At 38.0% G+C, this 21,881-nt stretch overlaps 2 protein-coding genes across 3 annotated transcripts; both read right to left on the bottom strand.

Annotated features, from left to right (window-relative positions):
* Nucleotides 1-7,325: 7,325 nt before the first annotated feature.
* On the bottom strand, nucleotides 7,326-10,920 carry PCDHB5 (protocadherin beta 5). Its single transcript, XM_058542467.1, has one exon. The coding sequence runs from the start codon at nucleotides 10,495-10,497 to the stop codon at nucleotides 8,110-8,112; it is 2,388 nt and encodes a 795-aa protein (XP_058398450.1). The 5' UTR covers nucleotides 10,498-10,920; the 3' UTR covers nucleotides 7,326-8,109.
* A 105-nt stretch (nucleotides 10,921-11,025) lies between these two features.
* LOC131406449 (protocadherin beta-4-like) lies at nucleotides 11,026-18,086 on the bottom strand. 2 transcript variants are annotated; one of them, XM_058542446.1, is made up of 2 exons: nucleotides 15,573-18,086; nucleotides 11,026-13,012 (listed from the first exon to the last, which is right to left on the bottom strand). In XM_058542446.1, exons 1-2 carry the CDS (start codon nucleotides 17,851-17,853, stop codon nucleotides 12,867-12,869), a joined length of 2,427 nt encoding a protein of 808 aa, XP_058398429.1. In that variant the 5' UTR covers nucleotides 17,854-18,086; the 3' UTR covers nucleotides 11,026-12,866. The 2 variants fall into 2 exon arrangements, with proteins under 2 accessions (XP_058398429.1, XP_058398436.1); XM_058542453.1 differs by lacking the exon at nucleotides 11,026-13,012 and adding an exon at nucleotides 13,895-14,524 and having other exon boundaries at nucleotides 15,573-18,083.
* Between the last annotated feature and the right edge of the window lie 3,795 nt (nucleotides 18,087-21,881).

Genomic DNA, 21,881 nt, shown 5'->3' with positions numbered 1-21,881 from the left:
CTAACCTTCAAGGATGAATTAAACTTCTTACAAATCTTTTTTAATTTAGTTAAATGCAAGGAAAAACACAATTCAGGGAGATGATAGCAATGATATGTGAGCAATCACTTAAAATAACCTCTCAATTGATGGGAGATATGCTGCAGAAAAGTTTGAAAATATAAATGACGTGATGCTAAACACATTTGAAATCTCAAATGGTTGGGGATGAAAACTGTTAGTCTTTCGAGATGCTTGTCCATGTCACTGAGTTTTTTCAAAGGACCAGCTTCTTATTTCATTGATTTTCTCTATTATTTTTGTTTTGAATTTCATTGATTTCTTCCATTATTTTTATTATTTCCTTCCTCTTGCTTCTCCTGCTTGCTGTGGCTTTATTTCCCCTCTTCTTTTTCTAGATTCTTGAGGTGGGAACTCAAATGATTGATTTGAGACTTTCCCTCTTTTCTAATATATGCATTGAATGCTATAAATTTCCCTCTCTCCACTGCTTTAGCTGTGTCTTATAAATTTTGATATGTTGTTTTTCATTTCCAATTCAGTTTGATGTATTTTTTTAAATTTCCCTTGAGAGTTTGTTTTTGACCCATGGATTAGAAGTATGTTGTTTAGTTTCCAAGTGTTTGAAAATTTTCCTGTTATATTTATGTAGTTGATATTTAGTTTGATTCCATTGTGGTTGGAGAACGCATGTTGTATGACTTCAATTCTTTTAAATTGGTTGAAGTTTGTGTTATGGCCTTGTTTATGTGGTATATGTTCTGTGAGCATTTGGAAAGAATGTGTATTCTGGTGGTGTTGTGTAGGTGTTCTATAAATATTGATTAGATTCTGTTGGTTGATGGTGGTGTTGAGTTCTTCTGTACCCTTGCTGATTTTCTGTCTAGCTGTTCTATCAGCTGTTGAAGAGGATATTGAAGTCTCCAACTTTAATTGTGGATCTATTTCTCTCTTCAGTCCTATCAGTTTTTGCTTCACATAGTTTACAACTCTGTTGTTTGGTGTATACATATTTAGGATTGCTATGTCTTCTTCTTTTATCATTAGATAATGTCCCACTCTGGCTCTGGTCATTTTCTTTGCTCTGACATTTACTTTATCTGACATTAGTATGGCCACTCCTGCTTTATTTTTATTAATATTTGCATAACATATTTTTCCACATTTTTACATTCAATCTGCCTATATCATTATATTTGAAGTGAAGTTTCTTGTAGACAGCATATGGTTGGTCACTTTTTTTTTAACCCATTCTGTCCGTCTCTGTTTTAATTGTTGTGTTTAGACCATTTACATTTAATGTAATTACTGATATGTTAAAACTTAAGTCTGCTATTTTATTTTTTGTTTTCTATTTGTTCTGTCTGTTTTTTGTTTCTCTGTTTTCTTTTTCTTGCCTTCTGGTGGGTTATTAGAACATTTTTAGAATTCTACTTTGATTTATTTATAGTGGGTTTTAGTGTATCACTTTGTATAGCTTTTTTAGTGGTAGCTCCATACATAACTTATGACAGTTTACTTGTGTTGTCATTTTACCAGTTCAAGAGAAGGGTGGAAAACGTACCTCCCTTTACCCTTCCCCATTTATAATATAATTATCTTAAATGTTTTCTCTACATATATGTAGAGCGTTATAATTTTGGATCCAACCATCAAACATAATTTAAAAAGAAAACACAAGAGGAGAAGGAAAGTCTATTGTATTTACTCATATTTTTGTTTACTGTGTTCCTTCTTCTTTCTTGATGTTCCAAGATTCTTTTTTTTTTTTTATTGATTCTTTTGTGTTTGGAGAACTTCCTTTAGACTTTATGTTAGGGTAAATCTACTAGCAACAAATTCTCTTCCTGAAGGATATTTTATCTGGATATAGGATTCTGGGTTGGCAGTTCTTTTGTTTCAGGACTTGAAAATATTGTGCCACTTCCTTCTGACCTCTGTGGTTTCTGATGAGAAATCTACCGTCACTCATTGTTATTGACCTATGGGTAATGTATCATTTCTCTCACTGCTTTCAAAATTTTTTCCTTTTCTTTAGTTTTCAGAAATTTAACTATGATGTCTTTTGGTATGGATTTTTTTTTAATTTATCTTGTTTAGAATTTGTTTGGCTTCTTGAATCTCTTGGTCTGTGTCTTTTGCCAAATTTGGGAAGTTTTCTCCTCTCCTTCTGGGATTCTAATGACACAAATGTTAAATCTTTTGTTATTGTCTCACAGGACCCTGAGGCTCTGTTAATTTTTTTACAGTCTGTTTTCTCCCTGTTGTTCAGATAGGGTAATATCTATTGTTCTATATTCTAGTTCACTGATTCTTTCTTTGTCCCCTCTGTTCTGCTGTTGAGCTCATCCCTTGTGTTTTTCATTTCAATGATTGTATTTTTAATTTCTAAAATTCCCCTTGGTATTTCTTTATATCTTTGATTTCTTTTCTCAACTTTACATTTCTTTGCTGAGACTCTGTACTTTTTCATTTGATTCAAGCACTTTTGTAATTGCTCATTGAAACATTTTTTGAAGTCCTTTTAAAAGTCTTTGTCATATAATTCTAACATCTCTGCCATGTTGGTGTTGGCATCTTTTAATTGTCTATTTCATTCACTTTGATATCTTTCTGGTTCTTGGTATGACCCAGATATTACCTTCCTTGATGTGCAGGCAACCAAAAGGAACTGTTGCCCAAATGCATGAGGAGATATATTCAAGAATGCTTATAGCAGCATTGTTCATAGTAACAAAACTCTTGGAGCAATCCCAAAGTCAATCAGTGAAGTGAATTTAAATGTAAAGGTGTATTTATACAATGGAATGTTATAGAGCAGTATAAATGAATGAACTGCGTTAACATGGATGATTTCAATACCATAATGATTGAAAAAAGCAAGCCCACAGATGATCCATACTACATGAATCCATTTATATAAATTTCAAAGACAGACAAAACTAAAGAATATGTTATTTAGAGATATATGCATATCTGTTACAACTCTAAAGAAGAACAAATAATTAATTAAAAATTCAGGATAGTGGTTGATTTTCATGAGGATGGAAGATGTTGTGGTAGAAGTGCAGAGGGATTCCAAGGTCTTGGCATTATTCTAACTCTTAAGCTGGGTGATAGGTACATGGGTGAACATTTTATTATTTTTATTTTAAATTGCACATATATATTGTATACACTTTTTTGAATGTTCAATAGATTTCAAAATAGAAAAAAGTAAAAAGGAAAAAGCAATGTCTCAGCTGTCAGGCTGCCTGGATTCAAATCCTAATTCTACCACTTACTAGCTAGGTGGCCTTGGGCATGTTACTCTAACTCTGTATGCCCCAGTTTATTCATCTCTAAAATGGGGATACCAATTGTACCATTATTTTGAGGATTAAATGAGATCTGTGTAAAGAATTTAGAAAATGGCTAAAAGTGCATAGAAAGTGTGTAATAATAATAATAAATTATATATAACATATAATAAGTTTAATAATTATTATTTCCCCTAAAGATCTCCCTTCAAAAACATTAAAGCTCATTTCTAAAGAAATAAAAGGAATTTTTTCTGGAGAACACTAAGACATTTGGTGGAGGTTTTGGAATCCCACTATAAAGCCTTATCCTAAAAAGAATTCTCTTCCCATTCCATGCAATGCACCCTGATATTTTATAAACCTGGCCTTGCACTGCCTCACATGGAGCACTCTGTCAGAATTTCCACACAGGACAGAAACTTGGGTGCAGACCACCCTATCATACACAAGCAGGGAAGACATAAAACAGTAACTCTTTCACAGCAGTTACTCAGTTCTTCTTTCTTACATATGAACAGATAATAATGGCTCACCAGACATAGGAAAACCACAACAACAAAGAAAAACAAAAAGAAATGGAAGCTGCAGGAAACATGTCATTCAGGAAATAAAGTGAACTTTGAAAATCTCAAGTGATCCTATGGAAAAGACGCAATCAGATAATAAGAAAACTCTTAGGGATTTAAACATGCCACTAAAATTTAAAATTCAATAGAAATACTCAAAATAAAGTGAGGGACTCACTTTAAGTGAGGCTGTAGAGGAAAAACCAAAGGTGTAAAATAAAAGAGAAATACAAGAAACAACTGAGAATGTTCAACATCTGACAATCACGTGTCTCAGAAAAAAGTAAGATAAAGTTAGGAACACAATTATTTAGGAAATAATAGTAGAGATGAAATAATCCCAGATATGAAAAGGAATTAATTGTTAGGATATATAAGACATCAAATGACATATATAATACATAAAACATCAATGATGTGGAAGAGAAAACCAAATGGATTTTCAGATGTGCAGAGACTCAGAAAGTTTACTTTTGTGCACCCTCTCTTAGGAAGCCACTTAGGATATACTGTAGAAGAGAGGAAATGAAAAAAAAAGAAAGAGATAAGGGATCTCTCAAACAAGGGATTCAACTGGGTCAGGTATGAGGACAAGGTGACAGTTTTGTGCACAATTAGAGATTATTTAGTCCAGATGGAAGCAGAAAGATAAAGGGCTTCAGGTAGGAAATATGGGAAGCTGCATTAGTGATGTCAAAATTAGTGATTTGAAAGATATGGTAAAGCCAACTAATGGAGTATAAAATGGTGAATCTATTTATCTTGATTCTAAGAACATTTTATTTTCAATGGCACAGGAGAAAAACAGTAGATCAAAAGAGCGGGAAATATCCTTATCACAAAGTAATATGGCTCTGCAATGAGCGATATATTTTTCTGTGGTAAAAAAGAAAATAAAACTTGCCCTCTTAACCATTTTTAGGTGTACAGTTCAGCAGTGTTAAGTATATTTGCATAGTTGTGAAACAGATCTCCAGAACGTTTTCATCTTGCAAATTGGAAACTCTATCCATTAAACAAAACTCCCCTTTTCCTCCTCCCACCAGTTCCTGGTAACCACCATTCTACTTTCTGTTTCTATGAATTTGACCACTTTAGAGACCTCATATAAGTGGAATCATACAGTATTTGCCTTTTTTTGTCTGGCTTATTTCACTTACCATATCGTCCTCAAGGTTCATCCATGTTGTAGCATGTGATAGACTTTTACACCTTTTTAGGCTGAATAATATTCCATTCTATGCACATGTCACATTCTGTTTATCCACTCATCCATAGATGGACATTTGGTTTGCTTCCACCTCTTGTCTATTGTGAACAGCACTGCTTTGAACATGGGTGTGCAAATATCTCTTTGAGACCCTACTTTCACTTCCTTTGGATATATACCCAGAAGTGGGATTTTGCTGGATCATATGGAAGTTCGATTTAAAATTTTTTGAGGAAACTCCATAACTGTTTTCCATAGCAGTTGCACCATTTTACAATCTCACCAACAGTGTACAAAGGTGCCAATTTTTCCACATCCTCACCAACACTTATTATTTTCTGTTTTTTGATAGTAGTCATCCTAGTGTGTGTCAGGTGGTATCTCATTGTGGTTGTGATTTGCACTCTCTGATGATTAGTGATGTTGAGCATCTTTTCATATTTTTGTTGGCATATCATCTTTGGAGAAATGTCTATTCAAGTCCTTTGTCTATTTTTTAATCAGGTTACTTGATTATTTGTTGTTAAGTTGTAGGTGTTCTTATATATTCTGGACATCGGCCTTTTATCAGACATAGGATTTGCAAATATTTTCTCCCATTCCAGAAGTTGCCTTTTCACTCTGTTGATTTTGTTCTTTGATGGACAAAAGTTTTTTAGTTTGATGTAGTCTCTTTTGTCTATTTTTGCTTTTGTTGCCTATGCTTTTGGTATTATATCCATGAAATCATTGCAAAATTCAATGTCATGAAGCTTTCCCCTTATGTTTTCTTCTAGCAATTTATTGTCAGTGAGCAATATTTTGAGAAAGAGAAAAGCAGCCCCCTACAACTAGGAACTGGCCTGACACTCACAAGTAGGCCATGATCTTCTCCTGTTTAACATAAGCAATTTTACAGAACAACAACATCATTAAAGACCATTGTGACCCTGATGGAACAAGACCAAAATAAGATGATTTCATGATCATGCTTGAGCACAGACAAAAATAATTACATTGAACAAACACCAACTGAAAGACCAAAGAGTCCTGTTTCCTGGCTATTATGAGTAAATGCTGGTTTTAGAAAACCAGTTAACAGCTTTAACTTCACTTTGTTCTTCCCATCTCCTAAATAAAATTCATTAAGATATCCAATCATAGAATTGCCCCTACTCTCTGAAAGCATCCAATCCAGAGTTAGCCCCTACTTCCTTGAACCCCACCCAAAGTCACTTAACACAAGTCCAAATCCTATAACTCCTTTGTAAGACACTGTTACTAGGGTGACCCATGGTTCCCCATGGTGTGCAGTCTCCCTCATTACACGTCTAAACCCAACTTTGTTCTGATATAATGTGTTCCTGGTGATCTTTGGCTGCAAGGCATTCATAATATATATGCTCATTAAAAGTGAATTTTTAATTTTTATTTTCAGGTTCTAAAACAGATCTATAAACAATACAAGGAATTCTTAGCTATAGTTGTAGAGGCGAAAGTGTCAGCAACCTTGACCATATGAAAGTAAAATTCACTAGAGAGAGGTTTGAAAGTGTAAGGAAGAAACCAGTAACAGGAAAAATAAGAATTCTATTCTCCTTTCATACCAAAAAAATCAAAAGAAACTGTTGTTAGTGGAACAATAAATGGAGGTTTCAGTTTGAGCAGAGAAGTACCAGAAAATGGTGAGCTCGCTGTATGTGAAGGATGGATGAGAGAAGTTTTAAGTGTACTAGGTACTAAACAATAATAGCAGGAAATTAATTGCTTAAAGTTTAAGAAAAAGTTACAAATGTATTCTTTAATAATAAGAAAGTAAAATAAAAAGCACTAGGAAAAAAAGGTTTAAAAGTGCTTTCCAATGGGATAAAATGGAAAAGAGTACCGGATGTTGGCAAGAATGTGGAGGAACTGGCACATCCACACACTGCTGATAGCAGTGTATATTGGTGCAACCACTTTGTAAAATATTTGGAAATATCTGCTAAAAGTGGACATGTACTTACTAAATGAGCAGCACTTCCATCCCTAGGTATACACCCAACAGAAATGCACATACGTGTTTGCCAAAGACATGTACAAGGATGTTCACAGTAGTATTATTCAAACAGCCAAACCTTGTACCAACCCAAATATTCATCTACAGGGTAATAAATAGTGAAATATTCATATAGTGGAATACTACACAGCAATGAGAATGAAAAACCAAAATTAAAAGCAGTATCATGGATAAATGTCATAAACATAATGTTGAGTGAAAGAAGTCAGACACAAAACAGTTCATACTCTACTATTCCACCTATATAAATTCAAAACAGGCAAAACTATAGTATTACAAGTCAGGACATTTGTTATACTTGGGCTGGTAGTGATTTTTAAGGGGTAATTTGTATGGCACCTGGAACGATAGTAATATTTCATTGCTTTATTAAGACGCTGGTACCAAGTATGTTCACTTTCTGAAAATACATTGAACATTAAAGATTTGTTTACTTTTCTGTATATGTGCTATAACTCAATAAAATTTTGTTTTAAAAAACGTTTGCCAGTGGGGATGAGAGCTAGGAAAGAAGAGTAGATAGAAGATCATTGCTTTTCGTCATTATTTTCCCCACATAATACATTTGTTATCATATGCATGTATTCGTTTGAAAACAAAACAGAGAAAATTACGTTAAAACATTTTTTATTTTTGCTGTTTATCACTAAATATACTTAGAGTGTGATGAAACAGAATGGATAGAATACAGAGAAAAACAATTAATATTTGATTTTATTAAGACAGTTCATGGCAACAAACACCAAAAGAAGGACCAAAAATTTCAGGGAAATCAACAGCATGTATGGATTTGGAATGGCACTCTGTAAATAAATGCAGTGACATAGAATTGAGTTTTCCAAAATTAGACAAGAAAAGTTCAATGGACACATTCATTACAAACGGTAAATCAAGGCTGTACCTGAAGGTGGGATTTTTTTCTCCAGGACTCTCTCAAATTCCGTATCTGGGGAAATTAGAGATAAATGACAACAGTGCATCATGATCCAATCCCTAGTCGAATCCAAAGCTATTCCGGAAGGTGGCGTTTTCCTCTATTTCTTGGCCAGCGCTCTGGGGAGGGAGGTTGGGGAGAATGGGCTTCAAGAATTTGAACTCATTTGACCTGGAGCCTCCTGTAAGACACACCTCATACTGGTAACTCTGGGACAGGGTCCCAGTTCCGCCGACGTCCACCAGGTGGCCCGGAAAGTGGCCCTCAGGCACCGAGCAGCGACCCAGCGAGGCGGCCCTGCTCCTCCCGCACAGCCGCACCGCGATGAACGCGAGCACCGAGAAGAGGAAGAGCGACGACACCGCGGCCAGGGCGATGACCAAGTAGACGGTGAGCGGGTCGGCCTGCGCCTGCTCGGCCGCCGCCTCCGGCAGCGGCAGGTAGGGCTGCGAGAAGCCGTCCACCAGCAGCACGTGCAGCGTGACGCTGGCCGAGCGCGGCGGCTCGCCGTTGTCCTTGACCAGCACCAGCAGCCTGTGCTTGGGCGCGTCGCGCTCGCTCGGCGGCCTGGCCGTGCGCACCTCGCCGTTGTGCGCCCACACGCCGAACAGCCCGGGCTCCGTGGCCTTGAGCAGCTGGTACGACAGCCAGGCGTTCTGGCCCGAGTCGCCGTCCACCGCCACCACCTTGCTCACCAGGTAGCCCGCCTCGGCCGCCCTGGGCACCAGCTCGGTGCAGGGCGCCGAGCCGTTCTGCAGCGGGTAGAGCACGAAGGGCGAGTTGTCGTTGTCGTCCAGCACCAGCACGCGCACCAGCGCCTGGCTGCTCCGCGCCGGCGAGCCTCGGTCTGTGGCGCCCACGCCGAACTCGAAGGCCTGCAGGGCCTCGTAGTCCAGGGACCGCAGGGCGAACAGGTGCCCGTTGTCCGCGTTGATGGACACGAGGGAGGCGAGGGGCAGGTGCGGGTCGTGGGGCGGCAGCAGCGAGTAGGTGACCTGGGCGTTGGCGCCCGCGTCTGCGTCTGTGGCGCTGACGCTGCCGATGTGCAGGGCGGGGCTGTTGTTCTCGCGGACCCGCAGGGTGTAGGAGGTTTGGGTGAAGGCGGGGGCGTTGTCATTGACGTCGGAGACCAGCACGGTTATGCTGTGCTCGGTTTTCAGCCTGGGGGATCCCATGTCGGTGACGGTGATGGTGATGTTGTACTCGGCCCGGCTCTCTCTGTCCAGTGGCCTCTCTGTCACTAGAGTGTAAAAGTTCTTGAATGTGGGTTTCAAGAGAAAGGGGACATCGTTCTGGATGAAGCAAACCATCCTACCATTGTCCCCAGAGTCTGGATCAGAAACACTGAAAACAGCAACTACAGTCTCTGGGGAGTTTTCTGGGGTAGAGCTGGTGAGCGTCGACATGGTCAGTTCAGGGGCGTTGTCGTTCACATCTACCACCTCTATAGCTACGGTGCATGTTCCGGAAAGGCCCCCGCCATCTGTGGCTGCAATCTCCACGTTGTAATATTGAGTTGCCTCAAAATCCAATGCCCTTTTCAGACGAATTTCTCCTGTTATTTCGTCTATTACAAATGGGTGAGTAACTTCATCACCTTGGAAGAAAGCGTAGGCTACATTCCCGTTCGTTCCTGCATCTAGATCTCTGGCGGAGACAGCGACAACTAAGGAGTTTAGGGGGCTGTTCTCCGGCACCTGTACCTCATACAGCGACTGTAAGAACTCAGGGGCGTTATCATTGATGTCCACGACCTCAATGCGGACTGCAGTGGTCCCGGACCTGGGCGGAGCCCCACCATCCAGCGCCGTGAGGGTTAAACTGAGCTCCGGCTGCTCCTCCCGATCCAGCGCTTTGTCCAGCACCAGCTCCGGGTGTTTTCTGCCACCTCCGCGATTATGAGTGACAACATGAAAATGGGAGTTGGGGCTGATTGTGTAGTTCTGAATAGTGTTGCTACCTATGTCAAAGTCCTGAGCTATTTTCAAAGGAAACACAGTCCCTGGCTGGACGATTTCTGGAATTTTTAGGAGCATTTCCCTCTCTAGGAACTCTGGAGAATGGTCATTTATATCTGTGAGCTGCAGATCAGCTTCAAAAAACTGCACTGGGTTTTCCAGTAATAGTTGGAAATGCAGTATACAGGGATCTGTCGCCCCGCACAGCACCTCCCGGTCTAGTTTTTTATACAGAAGCAAATTCCCGGTCTTTATATCTAACTGCAAGAGCTGTTTGTTTCCTTTGTAATGGATTCGCGCGCCCCGAGTGGCCAGTTCCCCCACCCTGAGCCCCAGGTCTTTTGCCAGGTTGGCCACAAAGGAGCCGCTTTCTGTTTCTTCTGGCATGGAATACCTAATTGCTTCAGAGCCAGCCTCCCACAAAAGCAACAATATAGCAAGAAAGATAACTTGCCTTTTCCATGGCGTTTTTGCTAGCGCAGTCTCCATTGTTCAGATCCGATCCAAGGAGGTGCAGTTTCTTCAAGTCGGTGTACAATCAACCCAGGTGATTTGTTAAATAATCTCGAATTAGATAGTTCTGACTTGCACTAGAACGATGCCCTCTCTGAAAATCTCTGCCCCTAGATCTTACCTAAAATGCTTCCTTCTTTTAGGAAGCATTCAGAGTTCTGATTCCCAGCTTAATGGCGTCACGGGCATCCACAGAGCCCTTCGTTCATACTCCTAGCCTGCAGCGCCACCAGGCGTCCTTATTTACTACTGCATATAGTGTTTGCCATTTCATTCCTAATTATAACTCGGGTGTATATCAATATCCTTTTTAAGTCACAGAAGTGTTCCCCATCGTATCTCCAGTTCTTAGTTACTGGAAGTTCTAAATAAACATTTGCTGAGTTAACTTTCAGTGAAAGAATACTTAGTATTCTTATAAAAGTATCTTTCGCGTACACGAAGAAACTTTCTCTTGTGGGTCTCTTACTTGATGATATTCAAGAAATAAGTGATAATGGATGTTTACAAAAGTTTACAGTTTTACGAAAATGATCTTTATTTTGAAATATAACATACATCAGAAAAGGGCACAAATTATAAGTGTAGAACTCAATGAATTTTCACCAAGTGAACACATTCCTCTGAGCAGAACCTAAATTAAAACTAAAATGTTACCAAAACCCTAGAAGCTCTTTCCCTTCATTGTCTGGTCACTAGCCTCCCCCCTAGAGGTAAGCACTCTCCTGACTTCTATCATAAAGGTTTTTTTGGTCTTCTTTCCGAACTTTTGTACAAATGGAATTATAGAATATTACTTCTTCATGACTGGCTTCTTTTGCTCAACATTACACTTGTAAAATTCATCTGTTGCACATTGTTCTAATTTATTTTATTCTCCTTGCTTTACATTATTCTATTGTATGATTGTACTATGATTTGTTTATCCATTCTCCAGTTGATGGACATTGGGATGGATATTTGGGAATATCCAGTTGGGGGATATTTTAGTAGTGCTGCTATGAACATTCTTGTACCTCTTTTGGTGTGTATGTCTGCATTTATGTTGAATATATTCCTAGGAGCTAGATTGCTGTGTGTTAAGATGTGCACCTATATTTAGCTTTAGCAGATATTGCAAAAACAGTTATCAAATGAAGTTTTATCCAAATCAGCAAAGAATGCGAGTTCCAGTTTCTCCAGATCCTTGTCAACATTTGATATTGTCTTTTAATTTTAACTGCTGTGTAACTTTAATTAGCACTTCCCTGATGATTAATTAAATTGAGCACATTTTTGCATGTTTATTGGCCATTAGGGTACATTCTTGTGAAGTGCTTGTTAAGTCTTTTGTCTATTTTTCTATTTAGGGCATTTGCCTTTTTTTTCTTATCGATCTTTAGAAGTTCCTTATATGTTCTGGGTATAAGTACTTTTTCAGAAGTATGTATTGCAAATATCTTCTCCCACTCTGTGGTTTGGATTTTAACTCTCTTATGGTATCTTTGATGAACAAACAACTTTAATTTAGTCTAATTTGTCAATATTTTAAATTTATGGTTAGGATTTTGGTGTTCTCTTTAAATCTTTGCATACCCCAAGATAATGAAAATATTCTTGTATGGTGTTTTTGAAAAATTAATTACTTGACTTTTCAAGTAAAAGCTATAATCCTCCTGAAATTAATTTTTTCATATGAATGAGATTAGAGTAAAAATTATTTTTTTCATATAAATATCCAAATGACTTTGCACCCCTTTGTTTCTGGTGTCATTTTGTCACAAATCAGATGACCATAGGTCTGCTCGACTCTTTTTATCAATTTTTCTCTTGGTTTATCCTGTAATACCATATTGTCTTAATTACTACAGCTTTATAATGGGTTTTATTATCTGATAGATAAATTCTCTAGTTTTATTCTTTTTCTTCAAGATTTCTTTGGTTATTATTCTTTTGTATTTCCACATAAACTTTAGATTCAGCTTGCCAATTTTCACACAGAAATCTGCTGAAATTTTGTTTCAGATTTTATTGGGGAGAATTGACATATTCCCAACATTGAATCTTCCAACTATTGAACATTATATATCCCTCTATTTGTTTAGATCTTTAACTTTTCTCAGTAATATTTTATATTTTTCAGTGTAGAAGTCTTATACATATTCCGTTAGATTTGTTTCTAGATATTGGTATTTTTAAAACTATTGTAAATGATACCTGAAATTTTTAATTTTCTGGGTTTTGTTGCCATATAGAAATACAATTTATATTTGTATGCTGACCTTATATCTAGTGGCATTGCTAACTTCCTTTATTAATTCTAATAGTCTGTGGATTCTTTATGACTTTTTGTGTATACAATCATGTCATTTTTTTAAACAGACATTCTTATTTCTTACCTTCCAATCATTGTGTCTTTTATTTTTCCTTTGCCTTATTCCACTGGTTAGGACCTCTAGTAAAACACTGAAGTGAAACAATAAGGCAGGCATCCTTGTCTCATTCCTGATCACTGAGGGAAAGATTTTAATAATTTACCATTAAGGATAACGTTTACTGTAGGTTTTAAAATACCAGTTTTAATAGTTGTTTTCTGCTGTTAGATAATCCATCTAACCTGGAAGCATAATTCCACCAAATATGTGCATAACTTTTAACTTCAGACTATTTAAAATCTATATTTTACAACTTTTGGTAGTAAAGGAAGGTGACGGATGCTACATTGCCTTCAGTAGAATTTCTGCCCCCAAAACAGCATGTGTTAAACTCACTATATGCTGTGCCTAAAAACAACAACAAAGGAATTGTAAAAAATGCACATATAATAGAAGCATTTAAGAAACTATATGATTAAAATGGGTGTTATTATCCAGGTATTTGACCTCCATTCTGTATTTTTGTTTTGCAACAATAGAACTGGCCTATTTTCATAAGGTATGCATTTTGTGGAAGTTATTTATACCATGTTTACTACTAAATTTTAATCATTGAATTTCAAAATGTTGGTCTATTCTACAGCAAAGTCTGGTGGTGATCCCTAAGCTGGTGAGGAATGATCCATGCTTTATGAATACACACAGTAATTCATAAAGTAATGCACAAAGTAATTCACAAATCTACTAACGTAAATAAATAAAGGCCTGGGTTCTGGGTGTTTATTTGGCCAGTCTCATTTGGGTGATTATACTAATTGGACTTTCCTGGCATAAACAAAAAAAGTGAACTTAGATTTTCATAATGTTGAAATATATTGGTGAAAACTTCAATCAAATTTCTTGTCATTATACATAAAATCTATTTCATTTAAATAGCTAATAATAAATGGAGAAGTCATTAAAGTTGCCTACCATATTTATGTCTTATATATCTGTTTTTAATTTTGTTTTCATTTTTATCACTTTTTAATTTCAATATTTAGATTCGATGAAGGCCGAAAGCTATGTTTCAAGAATAACTTAAACAGTCAGTAATTTTCCTTTTTTATTTCTTTATATCCTTAGGGAAAAAAGTAATTCAGGGAAAAGTGCAAGTAATTAAATTCCAGTAGGATGACATTTGAGATTTAAAGCAAGCTCTTTAATTGTTCACATTATGCCATAAGTTCAACTAAGTGGTCTTATAGTTATATCCATATAAATTTAGTTGGAAACCACATAATCAGCTTACTTGGCTTATTGAACACAACATAAAACAATTATAATTCAGATAAGTTCCTTTCTTATCTTATGTAATTTCTATTTCTATTTTTCTTGTCCTAAAGGACAACATAATGCTTATCTCTTACAAATAAAACTTCAGCATAATTGAAAAAGTAAATTTACAGAAAATATCTGAAAGCTACATTGAAGAACAAAACAGAAGATAACTTGGACATTAAAAATAAATCATTATTTTGCTGATAAAGGCTGCCTGTGTCTGCAAAGTAACTTAAAGTGAAAATCTGATATCACCTGATAATCAGACTTGAACAGAATAACTGAAACTCAGAAGAAATTCTCTGGCTCTTTTGAAAGGTGAGGAGAAGCTGCAGGAAAACCAAGAGAAACACATACATTAAACTACACTAGAACTTCTATTTATAGGGCAAAAGGAAGGACAAGGAAGTATATGATGCCCTCCAGAGTCTTGAATCCTTTGAAAGGATTTAGGGTTTATTTAAGATTCTGAGACTTTTTTTTAAAAGATTTTACCAAGCAGTGACTTAACCGATTTATTTAGTGAAAGGGATGTCAAATTATATAATATTTTTCTTTAATTATTATCTATAAATGAGAATAATTTTTAAATTTTAATATTAGTGAGTATTTATGGAGCACTTACAATGTGCTAGGTAAGTAGCAACCAAATAAATAAGATACTCGATAGCGTATATGGTGTTCACAATGGGACAAAGTCCCAATTTTAGTGTATTCATATTTTAATGAAGTACATGTTTATGTACAATTTGGGAGAAACAAGTATGCTAAGTTATATGCTTATGGCTCCTTAGGGGGCATAGCCCAGTGGAATAGTCTACAAAAAAGGCCTAGGTAGCTATAAAGAATTTCAAACACTCTAGCCTAGCAAACATAAAGATATAGGGTAAAGACAAGCACCACAAATATATAGAAATGCAAGATTACATAAAAGCTTTAAAAGTTTTCATTAAAAAGACATTAACTAATTAAGAAGTTGATTTAAATAAAATTTCTTCTTATACTACTTGAGTAATGTATAGTTACGGAAGATTAATCACTGAGAGAAGGTGAAATATGGAGAAAATACTCAATATCCAGTGTAACTAAAAATGCTAAGTGCAATGAATATTAATAAAAGAAAGAAATTTAGCATGGTCAGGGACATGCATAGGTTTAGAATAGAGTATACATATTAAGACAACACTACAATTTCTTAAAAGAAAGGCATTGCAATGGGAGTTAGGGTTTGCCAAAATTAAGGAGAGGCTCACTTGACGAAATACAATACTTAACTCAATACAAAGCTATTCCTGCAGTTGGGGTTGTCTTTAATTTCTCTCTCAGTGTCCTGAACCAAGAGGTTGGGGCATATTGGCTTCATGAATTTGAACTCACCAGTCCCAGGGTCTCCTGTCAGACACACCTCATACTGGTAGCTCTGGGACAGGGTCCCGGTGCCGCTGACGTCCACCAGGTGGCCCGGAAAGTGGCCCTCAGCCACCGAGCAGCGACCCAGCGAGGCGGCCCTGCTCCTCCCGCACAGCCGCACCGCGATGAACGCGAGCACCGAGAAGAGGAAGAGCGACGACACCGCGGCCAGGGCGATGACCAAGTAGACGGTGAGCGGGTCGGCCTGCGCCTGCTCGGCCGCCGCCTCCGGCAGCGGCAGGTAGGGCTGCGAGAAGCCGTCCACCAGCAGCACGTGCAGCGTGACGCTGGCCGAGCGCGGCGGCTCGCCGTTGTCCTTGACCAGCACCAGCAGCCTGTGCTTGGGCGCGTCGCGCTCGCTCGGCGGCCTGGCCGTGCGCACCTCGCCGTTGTGCGCCCACACGCCGAACAGCCCGGGCTCCGTGGCCTTGAGCAGCTGGTACGACAGCCAGGCGTTCTGGCCCGAGTCGCCGTCCACCGCCACCACCTTGCTCACCAGGTAGCCCGCCTCGGCCGCCCTGGGCACCAGCTCGGTGCAGGGCGCCGAGCCGTTCTGCAGCGGGTAGAGCACGAAGGGCGAGTTGTCGTTGTCGTCCAGCACCAGCACGCGCACCAGCGCCTGGCTGCTCCGCGCCGGCGAGCCTCGGTCTGTGGCGCCCACGCCGAACTCGAAGGCCTGCAGGGCCTCGTAGTCCAGGGACCGCAGGGCGAACAGGTGCCCGTTGTCCGCGTTGATGGACACGAGGGAGGCGAGGGGCAGGTGCGGGTCGTGGGGCGGCAGCAGCGAGTAGGTGACCTGGGCGTTGGCGCCCGCGTCTGCGTCTGTGGCGCTGACGCTGCCGATGTGCAGGGCGGGGCTGTTGTTCTCGCGGACCCGCAGGGTGTAGGAGGTTTGGGTGAAGGCGGGGGCGTTGTCATTGACGTCGGAGACCAGCACGGTTATGCTGTGCTCGGTTTTCAGCCTGGGGGATCCCATGTCGGTGACGGTGATAGTGATGTTGTACTCGGCTCTGCTCTCTCTATCCAGCGCTCCTTCTGTTACCAAGGTGTAGAAATTCTTGAAAGTTGGTTTTAGAATGAATGGCAGATTATCTGGAATAGAGCAAATCATCTTTCCATTGTCTCCAGAATCTCTATCTCGAATTCGGAAGATAGAAACTACGGTCTCAGGAGCGTTTTCTGGGATGGAGCTGGTGAGTGAAGATATGGTAAGTTCAGGGGCGTTGTCGTTCACATCCACCACCTCTATGACTACAGTGCCTTTTCCAGAAAGGCCTCCTCCATCTGTAGCCTCAATTTCCACTTGGTAAGATTTAATTTGTTCAAAATCCAATTTTTTTGTCAGTCTGATTTCTCCTGTGACTTCATTTATTGAGAAAGTTTGTTTAATTTCGTCTGATGCTTGGAACAAGCCGTAGGAAACACTCCCGAAGCTTCCAGCGTCTACATCCCTAGCTAAAACAGTAAGTACTGGGGAGTCTAGGGGGCTGTTTTCCAGGACCTGCGCCTCATATGGAGTGTGCACAAACTCAGGAGCATTGTCATTGACGTCCATGATCAGGATTCTCACCATGGTGGTGCCAGATCTGGGTGGAGCCCCGCCGTCCAGCGCCATGAGGGTCAAGCTGAACTCAGGCTGCTCCTCTCGATCCAGCGCTTTGTCCTGCACCAAATCTGGGTATTTCTTGCCCTCACTATGATTTCGAGTGAGAACGCGAAAATGAGAATTGGGGCTGATAGTGTATTTTTGAAGACCATTACTGCCCACATCCAAATCCTGAGCTAATTTCAACGGAAATATAGCCCCTGGCTGGCTGTTTTCTGGTATTTTCAAGAGAATTTCCCTATTCGGGAATATTGGGGAGTGGTCATTTATGTCCTGGATTGATAATTCTCCATCAAAAAATTGCACCGGCGTTTCCAGGAACACTTGGAAATACAGTACACACGGTTCAATGGGGCCACATAGCTCCTCCCGGTCTAGTTTCTCCCTCAAAAGCAAATTTCCCGTCTGACGATCCAGCTGCAAGCGCTGCTTGTCATCGTCACACACCACCCGGGCCGACCGGGCGGCCAGTTCCCCAATTCCCAGGCCCAGATCCCTGGTCAGATGGGCTACAAAGGAGCCGCTCTCTGTTTCTTCCAGCACAGAATAACGAATAGGCTCGGGGCGAGTCTGAGACAAGAACACCATCAAAATAAAGGCCATCACTTGCCTGTTTGGTTGAATTCTCTCTAGCGTCTCCATATTGGAATCCGGGTTCTTTCATTCAATCCCTTCAGCAACCACGAAAAGACTCGAGATATTCAATTCTGAATTCTTGCTTAGTGGAATCCTCACAGAGTTGCTTTTAATTCTAACTTCTTTGAGTATACCGCTGCCCAAACTCGTTGGTAAGCTAGTATTGCTGGCAAAGCTTCTTTGATGTGTTTTTGGTTCCGTCTTGCAACAAAGGAATACGCAAGCTTTTTAGGGCTCTTTATTCACAATCTTAGCCTGCAGCGCCACCCTGCGTCTTGACTGAGAAATTAATCTTCTGAAGTCGAAGCATATTTTGGAAGCGTCCAAATGTAAGCCATTTTTTAAAGTGTATAGAACTTTTAAAAACTTTTTCATTCCATCAAATTGCATAATTTATAAGATTATTCTATTACATTGCATGACCTAGAATAATTGTGAGCACAGAGCAAGAGGATATCTCCATCTCCCCACACTCTTGTCAGTGGAACTTCAAAGAATTCCATTGCCCCTTTGCATAATCTAACCAGGGGAGATAAACTCATAAAATTACAATTCATGATAGTTGTAGCTGTTTATTTCCAAGTATGTGAGGAATTTATGATGATGCAAAAGTTTGTTAAGGTGTTCTGTACCAAATGGTCTCAGGGAGACGATTTTTCAAAGGAAAGGTTCTATTTTCCCACACTGATGTGCAAATAGTAATACAGCTTAATGAAGAGGCATCTTACTTTTGTTATAAGTTCTTTTACAGTATGAACCTACATTAAATTTAGAAGGAAGTCAAATAGTATTAGAATCAGATTCTTAGCCCTGGCGAGGAAATGAAAGAGGTTTTACAGATCAGAAAACAAAGCTCAGAGGGTGATAGGACTTGATTATTCTACTTGACTATTATCAGGATAATATCAAGACAAAATCCAGTGAGTAAAAATCATAGAATTTTGTTAAGATAAAAACTTTAAGCTTAAGCTTATTTAGCTAGATAGATATCTATATTTTATAATGAGTTTACTTCTTAGCACATTCATCCTTTCTAACCCAGATATCACATTCCTCGACCAGCTGGTTTGGGGAAAAACAAGAAGGCCTGATTTAAACATTTTAGTCGGTGACTAAAGGGTGCCTCAGGGCTTGTCTGCTCATATATGGTGAAGAGGAGAGACTTGTTTATAACATGAATTCCAGCACAGTGTCCAGCTGTTGTGATTGCCTTCATACAGTAAGTTAACTGAGACCAGCCATTTTTGGGGAGTACAATTAGTATATTGAATGGAGTACCATGTATCTTGGCACATATGGGATTTCCTCTCCTTAAAAATTTTGTAATTTAGTTTAATTAATCAACTTAATAAATTATCATATATAATTAATGTTAAGTGAATTATTTTAAAAGCATTTCAATAATCTTAGATTCTGATAGTGATAGAAAGTATAAGGAAAAATTACTTCGAAAGAAGCCTGGATATAGTAGTCATTCAATAACTATAAGTTGAATAAATAAGTTAATTAATCCACTGTAATGATTATGTTTCTACCCATAAAAGAAGATTTTTGTCAGATTATATATTCAGCCATGAACATGTCTGAATTTGAATACAGATTTCTGAGAGATGAGAGTATAATGCATGCTAAGCACTACTCAATTAAATTTACTTTGATTCCAGTTCTATTAATTAACTCCTGTAAGAGATTTAGCAATGGCAATAATAATAATATTAATACACTTTAGTATTTTCTTTCACATTTAAGGCAAATCAGAGGAGATACAATATGTATCAACATTAAGTAAAATAAAAAATAATAAATAACATATACCAAAAAGAATAAAAAGAAAGAATATTATTTTAGATATAAATGGAAAACAAATCTAGGCAAAATAAAGAGCAAATTGTTCATAATACGATAACCAAGTTCTAGTTAGGTTTAAGTTAAAGAGTTCAAAACAAAATTCAAACCATATTTTGTTTACTTATTCCTATATGTTGACATAGAAATAGTGTTGCAAATCAGCTCTTTTCAGTTCCTTTTGTCAATCCAAAGCAAATGAAATCTAGATAATATTAACATATATGTGCCACTATATGTCAGATACTATTCTAAGCATTTTACATATATTAACTCATTTTATCCTCCAAACAACTCCATGAGGTTGGTGCTCTTATTAACCACATTTTATAGACGAAGAAATTGAGGCACAGAGAATTTAAATAACCTGCCCATAGTCACACAGCATGTGAAATGGCAGAGCTAGGATTAAAACTGTTACAGTGGCTCCAGAATCCATTCTCTTATCTATCCAGGTGGAATTGGAGAGGTGAACAACTTTTTAGATAATTTAGATCCAAACTTCAGCCTTGCCTTGAGTACACAGATATCATAGGTCAACTATATTTGTATTCAAATTTTCAATTAATATAAGAACCTTTAAAATGGTTTGCCTCCCTGTAGAGATAGGTACCAGCAAAGAGAGGTACTTACAAAACTTAGAAATTGGAAGGAAAACTAACAGTGTTTTGTTGAGATCATTAATTAGGTAAAAAAAAATTTGAGTGACATAGTGAATTCCTTGTAACCTCAAATATTGAGGGGGAAAAAGCTGTGTATAGATTTTTTTAAATGTTATCAGGATGTAAAGTTAAAATCTAGAAGGTTGGCCAAAAGGATAGTCTAACATATTATATCATGGATTATTCCCCCAAACTGCCAAACTTATCAGAAAAACAATCTACTATCTTCATAGAAGAGGAGTTAATGATATAAAGAATGATCACCTGAAAAACCATTCCATTCCAGTCAGCAAAGGTGCAGATCCATTCTGAAAGCTTCATACAACAATTCACACAATTGATTGCCAGACCTGAAGCATGATATTTAAGATATTCTTTCCATTTTGAATATACAAAGAGAGATAGAATAGTTAGAGGGGTACTCCAGAAATTAAATAACTGTTTTAATTCCTCCCTGGTAAAATATAGGCAAGAACTTCAATATCATTGAAGAAAAGATAAAAATCATATTAAAGGAATTTGAATACAGGTAGTCCTAAAGTTCAAAACGCTAAATCTGTACTTCCAAGTTTTGAATAGTCTCATTTGTTTGAAAAAGAGGTGAGAGAATGTTTTTTAAACTTCATGATGACTCAAGGGCTGTTTTGTTCCTAACTTGAAGGGGGAAAGTAGAAGGAGATTAAACATTAATTGTTGAGAAAAGAGAGATAAATTGGTGAAATAGGTGTTAGATTGTAACTAGTATTTTTAATTTCTTAAATAATAATTCAAATAGTATTATTTCGAAATATTAAGCTAACATTAATAATTGGTTAATATCAATGGTTTGCAGCTTTTATTAGAAATTCTTATAAAAAGAATTATCTTTCGGAATTTTCTACTAAATAGATAAAGTAGATACATCAGCTGGCCATTTGAATAAAATAACTGTAAAGCAAACAATACTGCTTACTGGTGAAACCAAACTAAAATTTACTATCAGCCAACCTTCCAAACTAAACTTATAAGACGTTTTTAAAAATCACACTCATTGAAATGCAAATTTAGAAAGGAGATTTTGAATAATTACAGAGTTTAGCTTGAGAAATTTGTTATGGAATCTAAGATAATTTCTAATTATTCCTTGTAGCACATATTAAGTAAAAAGATAGTATGTGTATGTTTAATGTATCAAAATATTCAAATATCTAATGTCTAACTTATATCTTTAAAATCAGGAAGTGTGATTCCTCCAACGTTGTTGTTCTTTTTCAAGATTGTTTTGGCTATTCTTCATCCCTTTCATTTCCGTATGAATTTTAGGGTCAATTTGCCAATTTCTGCAAAAAAAAGCCAGTTGGGATTTTGAGAGGGATTCTATTGAATCTGTAGACCAATTTGGGGTGTATCACTATCTTAATATTAAGTCTTCCAATCCATGAACACTTTCTATTTACTTAAGTCTTCTTTAATTTCTTTCAGTGATATTTTGTAGTGTTCAGTGTATAAGTCTTGCACTTATTTTGTTAAATTTATTTGCACGTATTT

This window comes from Diceros bicornis, chromosome 1 (assembly GCF_020826845.1).
Source record: "Diceros bicornis minor isolate mBicDic1 chromosome 1, mDicBic1.mat.cur, whole genome shotgun sequence".
In the NCBI taxonomy this organism is placed as follows: domain Eukaryota; kingdom Metazoa; phylum Chordata; class Mammalia; order Perissodactyla; family Rhinocerotidae; genus Diceros; species Diceros bicornis.
Note: the sequence above shows the minus strand (reverse complement) of the source record. Positions and strands in the feature narration are given on the sequence as shown.